Below are 15,656 nucleotides of genomic sequence, written 5' to 3' on the forward strand. Positions count from 1 at the left end.
TCACGTACTCATTCCCTCTAGAATACAGTTATACATCCACATTCTGTTTGGTTTTGATTTATCCTACTACTAGCTTTACAGCTGTATAAATAGCACTGGAGATGAAAAGTCAAGGCAGGTTTTTGTGGATGGAAAACGGATTTGAGCAATATCCACTATGATTAAAATTTCCAAGCTCTTTAGAGGATATATAAATGTTCTACACGATACTTAAGGCCAATACGTCCTGCCACTTATGTGAGTGCTGAATTGGGCAGTGCACACGTATGCTTCCCCGGAATCCATAGATGTCCACCGGCAGGGCTAAAGGTCTGAGGTGAGAGGGGTCAGACCATGGTTAGAGCGAGTGGGTTGGCCAATATAGTACATTAATTCTGTTATGATCTTATCAGATATTTGTAAATCTTAGTTGTTTTGTTTCCAACCATCCTACCAAACGACTTTGAGGAGATTCCTTTCCTTGCTCTTTTTCCTTTAAATACTCCTACTATGCATCAGTTTGGCATTTCAAGCCCAGGTGTTAGTTGCAAAAGAGCAACTGATGATCCTGTAAAAATCCTTTTCCCATTTAGAATAAGTTGTTAAAGTTCATTCACTATTCAAAAATCAGTTTTTGTTGTTGTTTTTTGTGATGATGGGATCAGATCAAGATGGGGACTTAAGCACCCATCTTTATTTATGACCCCTATCCTGCAAACACTTCTGCGGGTGCTCAGTTTGATGCATGGGAATGTATTGCTCCTGGGGGGAATTCTGTGTCACTTCGCATGTGCAGAATTCTTGTGCCCTGCAGATTTCTTTGCTTCCCACAGAAAAATGATTTCTGATGGGGAAACAAAGGGAAGCCGCAAGAGCGGTCATGCACTGCTCTCGGTCAGTGCAGGCAGGTCATTCGGGCACCTGGAGCAGCCGGTAGATGCATAAATCACTGTCGGGGTGGGAGTCTGGGGGGGGCGGGGCAGTCATGCGTGTGAGGGAGAAAGAGACACTCTGTCCCTCTCGCTTGCTATTGTAGCATGCTCGGTGTGGAAGGGCAGGGCTTTGGCGGGGGTCTGAGGAGGTAGTTGTGGGGCAGGCTCTGTCCCCCTTAGGCAGAACAGAATGTAGCAGCCTGCTTTGCTTAGTGAATTGTTCCCACTTTCTTAGTGAATTCCCCCCAGGAGTATAAAACAGTTGTAAATGTTTTAAGGCTCCTTTACATTGCCAGAGTGGTGTAAAGGACAGTATGGCCTCATAAATGCTTATGGTGCTTTAGTGATTAGAACTGGTCTAAATTTTTGGCCTGAAAAAATTTCTGATCAAAATGTGCTTCATGAACTGTTCGCTGCTGTCGTTTTTGGAGATGATCAGTAGCCAATATAAATTGTTAGTTTGATTCCTCAGCCCTCACTTGCTCTTCAGTTGCCTATGATGTAGCACTGAGCATATGGCTGCATATACTTGTTGACTAATAACTAGAAATAAAGGGTCAAACCTAGCTACATTACTATTAAAGGGAGTTGGGAGATTTCCTCCAATGCTCCTCACTCCTATTTTCCATCCATTGTATTATAGTTTAAATAAATTACCAAAATAATTGAAACCAGCATGATTATATTGCATATTTTGACAAATAAAACATGCAGCATTTTACAGAATTTAAAATATTGTGTGCAGAATTTTAAATGTTTTTGTGCAGAATTTTTAATATTTTGGCACAGAATTCCCCAAGGAATAATGTTTGCAGGGTCGGGGCCTACGTATGGGTCACATGCTATGGATGCTGAAGTACTGGTGCTGATTGACGTGAGACCCTGAAGTCTTTATTCCCACCTTCGTTCTAGACTATCATCTTTCTAATTTAAATCTCCATTTTGTGTTCATGTTGTGATTACATTATGGCATGAAGTCTTGTAGCTGAGGATGAGTGTGGAGGACCATAATGCTAATCTGAGCAACGCAGTGTACACACTCTTGCCAAAGCTCACAACATTCCCAGCCAATGCCATTCCAATGCCTTCTAATTGAATAAAACGAGAATTTCCTGGGTCTTGATTTGAAAAGCCTCATGAGGAGGGGGAAGTGAGTTTAAGTATCAGCATTAAATAAAGTATAAATCTTCTACCTCTTGTTAACTAAAGCAAAAGGTCTTGGAAAATACAAAATCATTGAGTTTTCTAAAAGATCCATTTAGCGTTTCATTTGCATAAAAGTTTAAAAACCACAACTTGTGATTTTGGTTAGCAATGTGCAATAGTTTCCGTCTCGTACAATTTCACAGTGAAATAAAAAAAAAAAATCTGTCAGCTTCATATGCATGTTTACTTCTTCTGATCATGTACTGCGCGGTATGTAAAGCATTCGTTCTGTTATAAGACGCCCTACTTATAAGAAACAAAACGTTATAAGTGCTGTGAAATATTGTTTTACATTTGAAGCATCACATTTTGGGGTACTTTCCAAAAGGGAAGACAACTGGTGATAGGTTAATCCAGTTGAATAGCCTTTGTTGTAATGGATGCTTCCTTTGAGTAAATAATAATGCCACAACGATTTTATTTCATTTATTTTTATTTCATCATCCTTGTTTTTAACTTTCCCTAGATGAGACAAGGGGCTTTCCTGGTCAACACAGCTCGAGGTGGGTTAGTAGACGAAAAAGCACTTGCACAGGCCCTGAAGGAAGGAAGGATACGAGGGGCAGCCTTAGATGTACATGAGTCAGAACCATTCAGGTGCTTTTCCTTTTTTTTTTCTTTTTTCTTTTTTTATATTTTGTTCACTTTCTTATTTTTAAGTATTAGTGCATGATGCATCCAACAGCAATGAAGCAAAGAAGCGTTCCTTCCACCTAGTAGTTGAATCCTCCTTAGTAAAGCAATATGCATCTGTGCAGCTCTGAATTAATGCAAATGCAGATGGAGCTTTTGTACACAGTCAGGAGGGAGGAGAAAAAAAAAGTTAAATACAAGCTTTAAAAAAATGTCATGGGGGTAATTCAGTAGTGAAGTGCACTGCCCTGCCCCAAGAACCCAAGTTCAAATGCTGGGCATGGCTTTGTGCCTTATGGCCTGGAAAAGAACACACTCCTCTCCTGTCATTGATAGGGGGAGCCCTGGCCAGCTCTCCCTGCCAGAGGAAAGCTAGTGGTGGTATAAGTACTTTTCAGTAAGGTGGGGGGAATTGAGATTTTTTGGGGAAAAACTATCCTTTTGTGAAGCTGAATGGGTGTGCCCTGACACCTCATTGCATAGATTCCGTATCAATCACCCAGATTCTCTCTACTGGGTACCTGAGAATTATAAGCAGGCAAGTTTGTGGAATTGAGAAAGATGACCAGAGTCCAGATATTTTTGCTGCCATTAGCAGAACTGGTGACACTATATTTAGTTTGCTGAATAGGTAGTCATCAGGTAGTCCACAGTTGCAGCCACAAATGTACCTGTGTCACCAGTTAGTAGCTTTGGTGGTATGATTTAAACACAGAAAATAACATTACAGTCTTTCCATGAGTCTTGAGCCTGACCTCTGAGTTAGAGAGTGGTTTGCAATGGATTAAACCTAGGAACTGATAATCGTGCCTGCATTTCTTATTAGATGGTTTAAACTGCTACAATCCTCATAACTTGAAAAGCAACAGATTCAGGAATTGAGAGTCTGTTATAGAGACATCTGTTTCGTGATTTTCCGCTCATCAGATGTCTGAGACGTCATCTGAGATAACCCTTTTAAAAATAGTGATAAAGAGTCCTTCCCTGTGGAGTTTTTGCATCTGTAGTATACAGGATGCCACATCAAAAAAAAAAATCCTTATTCTGGCCCTGCATTTGTTTACTTCTAAGTGTAACCATTACAACAGAGCAATACTGTGAGCAAAACCACAATCTAATATCCAGGGGGCAAAATTCTGCTTTCAGATATCCCCACTCCTGCCATTAGATCTGCACAAGCAAATCCTTGCACCCACAAGAAGTCCCATTGAATAGAGTGGGGAGTCCCTGTAGGTTCAAGGGTCCATCAACGTAGATTTAAGTGCAAGATCAGGGTCGTAGTTTCCTTAGGCTTCAGTGTGTGTTGTCTGAGGACAGCATTTAGTCCATAGAGACTAACCATTGTTGTGCAAATATTGTATTGGAGAAAGTTTTGGCAGGTATTTTAAACTAGAGATGAAGTCTGTCACTTTAAGAATTGCTGGCAACTCTGAGAGCAGACTTCTGCCTAAAAATATTTTCTCTCTTCTTGCAAATAACACGTCAAGATTATTATAACTGAAAGAAATTGGAGGGGGAAAGTGTCACTATTTTCTCACAGGTTTCAGAGTAGCAGCCGTGTTAGTCTGTATTCGCAAAAAGAAAAGGAGTACTTGTGGCACCTTAGAGACTAACAAATTTATTAGAGCATAAGCTTATGAAGTGAGCTGTAGCTCACGAAAGCTTATGCTCTAATAAATTTGTTAGTCTCTAAGGTGCCACAAGTACTATTTTCTCAGTTTTAGTTTGTACATATGACAGCACTTTGTGTATAGTTGGTTTCATTGCTTTCCCTGGATAGTCAGTCGGTCAGTTAGTCCATCTCTAGTATTGTTAGGTGGGTTTTTCACACTGCAACAGGAGGAGAAACCAATTAAAAACAGGAAAATGTGAAATAAGAAAAATTGTCAGGGGGATGCAGGCAAGTATATTACCTGGAACTAATTTTAACTCCTTTTTTTTTTTTTATTGACTAGATTTCAAGCTAACAGTGTCTCTTTAAAGAAACAAAGCTTTGTTAGGGGTGTAAAAATGATGATAAATTTTGTCATCATGGACCCAAATGGAGTTGTTTCTTGAACAGATGTTGGAGATGTTGTTTCTTGAAAAACGTATCATTTTCTCGATCTGATTGTGAGTGGCAGTGATTAGAAATAGGTGCACTGGACAGAATCTAGTGCTGCTTTCTCTTTTATTCTACCCCTTGAGTCCAAGGAGAATAATTGTTACTTATTTACACAACTAGAAATACATCAAATTAACTGTAAAATTTAAAAACAAATCCATCCAAAAAATATTGGTACAGTTCATCCTGTGGTTGTAGCTGTTAATTCTAAAGATATGCAAAAATCCCCTCATTCCCCATCCTCCCCCCCAACGTATTTTTTGTCATTTGATCTTGTTTTAAAATTTAATTTAGCTTTAGTCAGGGTCCATTGAAGGATGCACCAAACCTGATCTGCACCCCACATGCAGCCTGGTACAGTGAACAAGCTTCAATTGAGATGCGGGAAGAAGCAGCACGAGAGATCCGTAGGGCTATCACAGGTACTAACTTCTCGTACTTGTTCCTTCACTGAATGCTTTCTTGATTAAACAAATATATCGATTCTTCTCTTTATTGGAGTATTAGAAGTTGAGATGGGCCAAACTGGGTTTTCTTTACCTCTTCAAGTTGGGGGATGGGGGGGTTAATAGACCAGCAGATACACACCGCTACTAATTTGCGGTGATCATTGGTGCTGTTTCTTTTGTTCTATTCTCTCTTCGTTTCTCTCTACCTTCCAAAATTCATCCAAGTTTGTATTTAAATACATCTTGGATTTCAACATCTGAAGGGGGAATTTTCAAGGATAAAAAATCATTTCAACTCTGAGTTCCTAATAACTCCAGTATCACAGCAAACCATGTAAATGTTAACTGTTTATATAGGAAAAATCTGTCAAGTCTTCAATACGAAATACTAATAAAATAAGTATCGGGGGTAGCCATGTTAGTATGTATCCATAAAAACAACAAGGAGTCCAGTGGCACCTTAAAGACTAACAGATTTATTTGGGCATAAGCTTTCAAAAAACCACTTCTTCAGCTGCATGGAGTGAAAATCAGACCTGCTCTGTAATTTTCACTCTATGCAGCTGAAGAAGTGGTTTTTTAACCACGAAAGCTTATGCCCAAATAAATCTATTAGTCTTTAAGGTGCCACCGGACTCTCTGTGGTTTTTAATAAAATAAGGAGAAGTTTGGGCAACTTGGTTTCGATTTGAATCCCATAGAGTCCAAAATAAAAGGTGGCATTCTGTGTGCTGGAAAATGTTTCACTAATCACTACTGTCAGTTCTTTAGAATTTGGTCATTTTTTTGTCTCTGTGCAGTTCAGATTGAGTGCTCTGCAGACGTTAAGACCTATCTATTTCACTTGCACTGTGGTTGAGTGCCAATACATTGCTGTGCAAGTCAGGGAACTCTGCTGGCAGGGATTCTAGCGCCATAAATTAATGGAGGTTGGATTTTTTGCATAAGAGTTACATATTTGATCTCTGGGATAGGTTGTGCAAACCACCTTGCATTTCTAGGATGGCCAATCAGAGAGACAGCATTGGTGGTGGGAGTCGTTCTTAGGTCAGGGGTATGGGATATGAATCAGTTAGCTCTACAGAGGAACAGGTGATCATATATTAAAAGTTCTGCAATAGCCCACACACAAACGTGCACAGGAAAGGCTCTGGAACAGGACAGTTGTGATATCAAAGTTAGAAAGCATTGATTTATATTGAAGCTGTTGTCACTTTAACCTTTTGCACGTGATTTGTAGTAAGATTAAAATGAAGCCAACATTAGGCTATTGAGAAGACATTAGGCTATTTCAGCAGAACAAGTGTAGAAAAGATATAGAAAGTGTGGAGTGAAATTGAGTAGATAAAAGCCCTGGGAGGAACAGAGAGAGAGAGAGAGAATAGTTGGAAAAAGACTCGTAATAAATGACTGCATGTCTCAGTAATATACATGCCATTGGAAGAGAAACACATTCAGATTTAAAAAATAAATAAAAATACCAGTGTGGTTGTGCTGTAGAAAAAAGTACAAAGAAATAAGCACAGGTAAGGAAGCCTATAGAACATGAATGTAGATCCACTCTGAAAAAAGGGAGTGTGACACAGAAAAGTAAAAGTCACAAGTTGAAAGAAGATTGCAAAATACATTTAAAATAAACAAAAGTTCAAAATACATGTTAGCAAAGGGGACTGGTGGGATGTCTAAATGGCAGCAAGGCTAATATAGTGTTTGAAAAGATCAATGTATGAAATTAAATGAACGCTTCGTCTCAGATTTCCCAAGAAGGAGGATGCTTGCAGGATAGGTGCCAAAAATAGACACAGGATCCAGTCCAGATCCCATTAAAGTCAATGGAAATACAATCATTTACTTCAATGGGAGCGGGATTAGTGTAATATATTTTACAGTAGGGAACCAAGATCATCCCAAAAACTGACATTCAGGACTCTGATTCAGCACCCATTGAAATTATTTGGGAGTCCTTTCCATTTTCTTTGGTTAATGTTGCTTCTGGCTGTAAAAAGCTGAAGAGTTGCAGCTTGAAGGCTGCATGAAATCTAAGCAAATATACTAAAGGAAATGGTTAGAGAGAGAGCAATCATTAGATGTATTTAAATAAGAGGTCAGGGGTGAAATTCTGGTTCCATTCAAGTCTATGGCAAAATTCCCATTGACTGCAGTGGAAATACGATTTCATCCCAGATTTTCAGAAGTGTGTGTTTGCTATTACTGGGACAGAATGCAGGAAGAAAAGGTCAGAGAGCGGGAGGAGAAGACTGCAGTGTTGGAGCTGAAGGACAGCCAGATTATGGATACAGGTTTTTGCAATTTGGGAAAGATGGACTTTAGAGATGACACAGGTAAATCAGTGACAGGATTTAGGAAGAGGCTGGATGTGGGAGAATAATCAAAAATGAGACAGATTTGTAATGTATGTTGTTATTTATACCATATAGTATACTTAAACTTTATTATTTAGTATACATGATATATCAATGTTTTATTCCATGTTGTATTTCATATCCACTCTCTCTAGGTCGTATTCCAGACAGTCTGAAAAACTGTGTTAATAAAGATCATTTGACTGCAGCTACACACTGGGCCAGCATGGATCCAGGAGTAGTTCATCCAGAGCTTAATGGTGCTGCATACAGGTAAGGATACTTAAGTAGAAAAAGAAATAGCTCTTTATCTCAGACACAACTATTCCAGCTTAAAGAAAAGAAAGGGCCACCATTTAATAAAAGGATTTTGTGAAATTATTGATGGATTAGGCCTGTATATAAAGATTTTTATTACTGTATAATTGCTACATACATGATTATGATTGACTGAAATCAGTGATGTAATAAGCCAGTATGCTTCTATTCATTACCTCTTCGGAAGGCACCAATGCCAATGTTTGGAACAGTGCAGATTGTATGTGCAAGGGAAGCAGTCCTGACTGGCTGCAATCAGTTCAGTGGAAGCTAAGGTTCATTTTGCCGAAGGTGGTAATATGGCTGCAAGGCACAGCGGGGTTACATTAGTAAGCTGTTGGTACACATCTTAGTTGCTTTTAACCCCCTAAGATATGTACAAAAAGCCCACCAATGCACTTTCTGGAGTAGTTCTTTGCTGTTATAAATGTATATGGAGAAAGTGTCGTCTTAATTGTACATTTCATTTCTTTTTTTAAATGTTCTTTACAAAGCATTTTTGGGACTAGTCATTTTATCCTCCCACTGTAAGTAGTAGTTCATAGTACATTGATAAGATAAAACAGGCAGAAGTTTATAAATATTATTTCGCTAATATTTTGAATATCTCTATTTTTTGCAAAAAGAAAAGGAGTACTTGTGGCACCTTAGAGACTAACAAATTTATTTGAGCATAAGCTTTCGTGAGCTACAGCTCACTTCATCGGATGCATTTGGTGGAAAAAAACCCAAATTTTTTTTCCACCAAATGCATCCGATGAAGTGAGCTGTAGCTCACGAAAGCTTATGCTCAAATAAATTTGTTAGTCTCTAAGGTGCCACAAGTACTCCTTTTCTTTTTGCGAATACAGACTAACACGGCTGCTACTCTGAAATCTATTTTTTGCTTATTTTATCTCTTCTGTAAGTTCCTGGGACTTTTTTGACTGCTTTTTTCCCATCTCTTTATCTGCTGATGCCTTAACAGTGGCTGTTCATGGCTCCAAACCAATTTCAAGCCATTTACTCTTATAAAAAGCAGGTGCCCAGTCTTGCAGCTCCCAGTTGAGATTTTATACTATGAATGGGGTTAAAGTGGTTTACAAGGCCACGAAACTGCTGCTGAAAAGCAATGTCTTGAGGGAGGGGACAGTTCAAAACTGTCATAATTATTCTTCAGTCCTTCACTTTTTTCCTTATCTTCCCCAGGTTCCTTTCCTCCCACATGCTCCAAGGACTGTTTATTTTCTTTGCCCTCCCTATCAGCATTTCCCCTCGCTCATAACGAGTGAAGTGACGTTGTATATGTATGTCTCTGTGTGTGTCAGTGTTGAAGCCCTAGCTGTGCACCAGGTGAAGCACAGTTGTAACATTATCAGAAAGATCCTAGTGACCAATCAGAATGTAGCTTTGGGCTGACAGGCCCATGTCCTGAAAGATATATAGGTATTTGAAATCCATGGGAGCTAGGAGCCTAAATACCTTTCAGGATCCAGGCCTCAAGGTCCAATGTCATCATCTATATATTGGCAAGTATTCTCTGCTTCAAGGAAAATATTAAATTTCTCTTGATGAAAATCATGATATATATATACATACAGATCAGAACAATTTGTAATTTATTTATTTTTCTTAAATGTGCCTATCCATTGCTCTAATTAAAAGAACAAAACATATCAAAGAATAAAGCTATTTTTACTGGCCTCAACAGAAAGTTAAGCATAGGAAAGTTATGCACAGAATAATTCCATTTAGAGGATAGTTAAGCAATTGCATAAGACTTCACAGGATCAGAGCTTTAATGTGTATTTAATTTGAGTAATATAAGTACAGAAGTGTAACCAAAACCAACTGTATCAAGAATATTTTTAGGAATAGGAAAATAGAGAGTTCATGCATTCATTTTTTTTTCAAAAGCATAGTAAAAGTTTAAAACATTTCACAACTTCATTTCAAAGTTGTGTTCCAGTTTCAAAGGAAAATTTGTAATATTTTGACGAATACAAACAGCTTTTGCATTTAGTTAAGATATGCTAAATTCAGTAGAGAGGGCAATACTACTGAGTGATTGAGAAGAAAGTACTGTACAATTTCTTAATTTGGAGGAAGATTTCTGAAATAACTTGATAAATTGTATCTGTACAAACCAATGTAGGATAGTCTTTAAGAAATGCCAGTGGGAACAATTGTCATATTGGTTGTGGTGATACAAAAACATATGGATTTAAAGCTGCGGCTTTATGAAAGAATTAATTTAAATAACAGTACTTGCTAGTGTTAAATTCCATTCTGCTTTTAGCACAAGTTAAATTGATGGTTTGAAACAAGTATTTCTGTCTTATCTTCTGTTTCCATATGAGACTTTCATTTAGTCAGTTGAGTTGTGCAGTCTTTCACTAGGAGCATGATTTTTCAGATGTGCTAAAAACCATATAGATAAGAATGTGAATGATCATTTATATGTATAAAATGCCTTTTGGTGGACTAAAACTAACAAGAACATTTAATCCTGGAAATATCATTATTTGAATAGTGATAAGGGATAGAACTCCTAAGTGAATCAAATGTGTTCTTGTTACAAGCAAAGAAGAACATTCAGCAATTACCAGCTGAACATAATCCAGATCAAATGCCTTTTGAAAATCATAATATCCTGCAGAAAAGAAATCTCTCATTTATTGTATGCTAAGCATGGATAGCCGGTCTGTTAAGAAGGTCAGGCAAAGAGGACTGTAGTTACTGTTCCAGAAGCAAAGATTAATGATGTACCTGAGAAGTTTGATGAATTATTTAAGAAAAATGGAAAGAAACCAACCTATATGTAATGGTCTTAATTCTTAGGTAAAATAGAGGCATGCACTGTGATGTATTGTTGTTGTGTATTCATTATTGGAGTACTTACTAAATAATACACCTCTGTTTACTGTGACACAAAGTGCAAGATACAGCCAGATACATTGACATGACCCACAGTAGACACAGAGATGATGCAGTTTACAGATGTTAAAATGTCTTCTGCCTTCAAACAGATACAGACAAGAATAGCATAACCATACTTTAGATATTATTGTTGTTACCTGTACTGGAATAAATTATACAATGAATAGCATGTTAAAGAGTATTTAAAGAGTGATTCACACAGTCTGCCTGGAAGAGAAAGTCTTTACTTAAATTATAAACACTTTGGGATGGAGACATTCTCTTGTCATGTGTTTGTACAGCACCTAGCCCAGTGGGGCTGGAGCCTCTAGGCGCTATTACAATGTAAATAATAATAAAGTGGATTAAATTGAAAATGGGTAAACAGTTGATTGTTAATCCCAGGTCAGAAAGTTAGAGATTTTGTTATAAAGTGCTATGTGCGGGGGAGCATCTTGACAAAGGTGAGATCAGTTATGTCTTGGTTTTGCTGGGGCAATTAGATTAGTTTGACACAATTACCTGGCTTGTTTTTTGGATTATTGATGCCAGAGATGAAGGGTTGGGAGAGAGGGACTGTAAGGCTCTGGATAGAATTCATCTGCTGATTAACAGTGTAAGAGAGAATGAAACAGTGAAGCAACGGGGCTGCAAATGCCACGTGCATATATAAAATGACTCCTGAATTTACATGCATTTGTTTAAAGGTAAGATTGATTAAAAGGTTGGAATAACACTGTTATAGTTGAATTAGGGAAAATAATGTAACGAGACAGAATTTACCAGAAGTTCATGGCAAAATAAATTGGGGGTACAGAAGCATTATTAGTGTGGCATCAGCAAAGAGACATGTTATCAGTATTCTGGTTGATATAACGCCCAGTTAAGATTCAGGACAAAAGAGTAATTGTATGACTCTTGGATGTTAGATTTATAGGAAATGTTGGGTTTACTGTGCAAACATTAAAGGTGATATCATTCTGCAGGCAATGCATGATTTTCTCCACAGAGTTTGAAACAGACCCATTTTATAACAAAGCTGTGATTAGTAGAGACTCCTAACCTAGAACATATATGGTTTAAATGGGAGAGGCTGTCTGGAAGGAAATTCTCTATGAAGAGAACACAACTTTGGAATTTTCTCCCTTCCTGATTTGTCAGAGCCCAAATTTGTTGACCGTGTGAGCACATGGACAGCACAGTGTATTTCCATGAGTATTTCAGAAATGGGCAGATTGTGAGGGGTTGATGTTGGAAGCTGGAGAATCTTTGTTGCAAGGGCGGCTATGTTGGGGGTGTCTTTTTAATTTGAGAATTATTGTCCTCTCATGACATGTATTTTAATATTTGTACAAAACACTATTGAATAAAGCCTTTTCAAAATTAAAGATGAATAAATAAAACAGTGCCCTGTTGTAAGGTATTCATAGGCATTGAAGTAAATTTGATTAATAAGATTCAAATTGAAGTACTGAAAGTAGGAACTAATTTCATTTTCAGTTGCCAATTCATTCTGGAATAAATTCTCTGGAAGGGCAGAGAAGCACTCGGTAAATTAACACTTGCAGAGTTCCATGGAAGGTACCCTCTTAGGTGTGGGTGGGGGATGAGGAATTAAATTTGTTGGCCTACAGATGGTATGATCCTCTAAATCAACAGATATCCCAACATTAGGAACAACATTATCATCTATGGGAGCCTCCACCAAAGTGAACAGGCCAACGGATAACTTCCTGGCCTGCCATGTCTTCCCCAAAAGCCATTCACAACTCTAGTTGTATAGTGTCTGTGATGGGAATCTTCTGTGGGATTTAGGTGATGAAGTAGAAGAGCTGCTTCCATTCTGCTTCCTCTCCTCTGAGTTTGCTGGCCATTGCAGCCAAATTCCACCCTGATATTTAGAAAAGTTTCAATAGGGTTCAATTGTAATTTCTGCCATTTAATCTAAATGAGTAATAAGCCAGCAGATTACACTGCTACTTTTAAAATAAACACCCTCATTAAGGCCCTTGGATAAACACAATGCCAGTTGAGGACAACAAAAGGCAATTGCATGTTTTTATGATTGGAGTGGGAGAGAGAATTATAGGATAAGTGACTGGTATGAGAGAACCCCTAAAGGTGAATTGGAGGCATTTGGCTGAAGATTGAAAAAAATTTGGTAACATCACAAAAGAGGATAGACACACATAGCTGTTGTTGAAATGTCAGCTGCATAGAATCTAGAGACCATGAGCTGCCGATTTGCTATTTTCGGTGCCCTGATAATATCACAACCACTATAAAACCAGATTGAAAATGTTGTTCTCTTGCAAACCCCTACAATATTTAACCTTGATGCTTGCCCAGCAAAAGTAACAAAACACAAACACAGTTCTTTGTTTGTGACCCCCCCCCCCCATTCCTTCCCACATGCCGAAGGTCTATAGCAAGTTTGAAGTTCAAAAACCAAATCCAGTTTTTAGGGCTCGATTTTGCCACTCTTAGACTGAATAGAACCTTACTCCATGAGTAGTCCCATTGGTTTAAATGAGACTACTCATGGACTAAGATACTCCACTGTGTTTTTATAACATAGTCCTAGTTGACTAAGTTTGTACGTTTATTTTAAAAGAAAAGACATTGTTTCAGATTCACATGATCTTGAAACCCATTCAACTGATTTGAAAACTTTACAAAAGAATCCTTTGGTATGCTTCAGTCCCAAAGGAGAAATTCAGAAAAGCCAAGAGGAAAGGAAAATAAGGAGATAGGATCCAACATTGCACCCAGTGAAGTCAATTGTAAGTCTCCCAGTGACTGTGAAGGGTCAGGATCATAATTTTAGAGTGGAATGGCTCTTTCAGTTCATGTTTTTGATATGTGTTGTCACACATGCTGTCAGATGAACCAGCAAGCCAGGAATATGAAGGAATTAACAAATTCCCATTTCTAATCTGGTTAAAGTAAAGTGTTGTTTACCTTAATTAACAACACCTGTATATGATGCAGTCATCTTGAGCTTTACATACACAAAACAAAAATTGTTGCCATTCTCCTTGAAGATGGCATAATTCCTGTGCCAGGTGGGCTTTGCTGTCAGCCATCTCTGAGTTTTAATTGTTCTCATTTTCCTCTCTTAGCAGGTATCCCCCAGGTGTTGTAAGCGTGGCTCCAGCTGGCATACCTACGGCAGTAGAAGGAATTGTTCCTAACCCCATGTCTTTATCACACGGCCTTCCTGCTGTAGCCCATCCACCACATGCTCCTTCCCCCGGCCAAACAGTCAAACCAGAAGCTGATAGAGACCACCCAAGTGACCAATTGTAGCCTACGAAAACAGCATTCCCAACATCGGAGACTTCAACTTCAGAGTGTGTGTGGAAAAAAATCTGGATTTTGAATAAAGGCAAAACCATGAACTTACAGGAGGAGACAATAATTGTTTTAGAAACTGGTCCAATATACAGTATAAAAGGAAAAGGTGGGAGACGAAAAGAAGATTTGGAAATGTTTTTTCCTCCGTATAAATTGTAGCTTGTCCCTGTCCAGTGGACTGATTCACTGTTTCTGTGTCCTATGGGTTCTTTGTTAAGCAAAAGAAGTTAGTAGTTAATTATATCATGAATGTACTTGTCTGTGTACAGTTTTTAGAACATTAAAAAGGGTTTGTTTTGCTTAGCTGTCAACAAGGAAAAAACACATAAGGGAGGCATTCAACAAACCAATTTTGAGATTAAAATCCTTTCTTTTATATGTTAAAACATGCCCAAAAATGAGGCAGTTGGCAAACTTCTCAGGACAATGAATTTTTCCCATTTTTCTTTCTACGCCACACAGTGCATTGTTTTTTCTACCTGCTTGTCTTATTTTTTAGAATGATTTAGTAAACAAAAGAAAAAACAGTTTCTCCTTATTTTGGCATGAATTCCCTTATTTCAAAATGAAGACAACATTGCAAAGAGATTTTGAGGAAGAAAAAAAAAGGTTTTGTATAAACAAGCATTGTGCTTTTTGTCACCAGTTAAAGTATATATTATTGGTGGTTTGCGAAAAAGGCACTAGACTACTGAAAAGTAGCAGCATTTCATTGCCTACATTGATTCCTTCCTGGTAATGTGGTAGGCTAGCAATATTTTTGGTTAAAATCATGTTTGTGACTGTAACCATTTGTATGAATTATTTTAAAGAAATAAAAATCCCAGACAAATATCATATGTGTAAAATTTTTTATTTCTAGTAACTGTTTGTTTACTCAACTTTTATTAGGTTTACTAGATGTAATTTTTAAAAGGACGCTGTCAAGTATTTCATTTCTAGCTTTACTTTGCTCTCCGTTGTTTGTAATACGCTCTTGGAAGCTTGAAAAATAAAAACTCTTTCCATACCATTTTTCCCTTTTCCATTTCATAAATGTTAATCTTTATCCTGTGTTTCTAATGAAGTTTGAAATTAAGATAGCTTTTGATTTACTTCCTCATTTTGTGCACCAGCATCATCAGCTACCGTATGGTAACAATATTTATTATGCTGTTGAGACAGCAGAGGGGGCACAACAGTAACAAAATAATAAACTTCTTTTGTGGAAGTTCTACATAAATACTGTGTGTTGTTTGGTTTATTTCACTTTATGATCACGGAGAGATGTGGCGTGACAAAATTATATTGAAAACCCTAACGATACTTCCTTCAAAACTGCAGAACCGTTTTAAGGTATGTTGGATTTTGGGTGGAGCCACTTGGCATTTATTTTGATTATTGTTTTCAAGTGTCCTCTTAGAATCATAGAATAGAA

At 37.8% G+C, this 15,656-nt stretch overlaps 1 protein-coding gene across 16 annotated transcripts in view; it reads left to right on the plus strand.

Annotated features, from left to right (window-relative positions):
• Nucleotides 1-15,251, plus strand: part of CTBP1 (C-terminal binding protein 1) — a 416,082-nt gene extending 400,831 nt beyond the window's left edge. For 11 of the 16 annotated variants that reach the window (XM_038399424.2, XM_043512676.1, XM_038399425.1 and 8 more), the window contains 4 exons: nucleotides 2,584-2,714; nucleotides 5,149-5,276; nucleotides 7,822-7,939; nucleotides 14,005-15,251. In XM_038399424.2, the coding sequence (XP_038255352.1) occupies nucleotides 2,584-2,714; nucleotides 5,149-5,276; nucleotides 7,822-7,939; nucleotides 14,005-14,191 (564 nt within the window). In that variant the 3' untranslated portion in view covers nucleotides 14,192-15,251. The remainder of the gene's footprint in view (nucleotides 1-2,583; nucleotides 2,715-5,148; nucleotides 5,277-7,821; nucleotides 7,940-14,004) is intronic. The other 5 variants (XM_043512677.1, XM_038399421.2, XM_043512682.1 and 2 more) reach the window with 2 other exon arrangements.
• The last annotated feature ends 405 nt before the right edge of the window (nucleotides 15,252-15,656 follow it).

Source organism: Dermochelys coriacea, chromosome 4 (assembly GCF_009764565.3).
Source record: "Dermochelys coriacea isolate rDerCor1 chromosome 4, rDerCor1.pri.v4, whole genome shotgun sequence".
NCBI classification, from domain to species: domain Eukaryota; kingdom Metazoa; phylum Chordata; order Testudines; family Dermochelyidae; genus Dermochelys; species Dermochelys coriacea.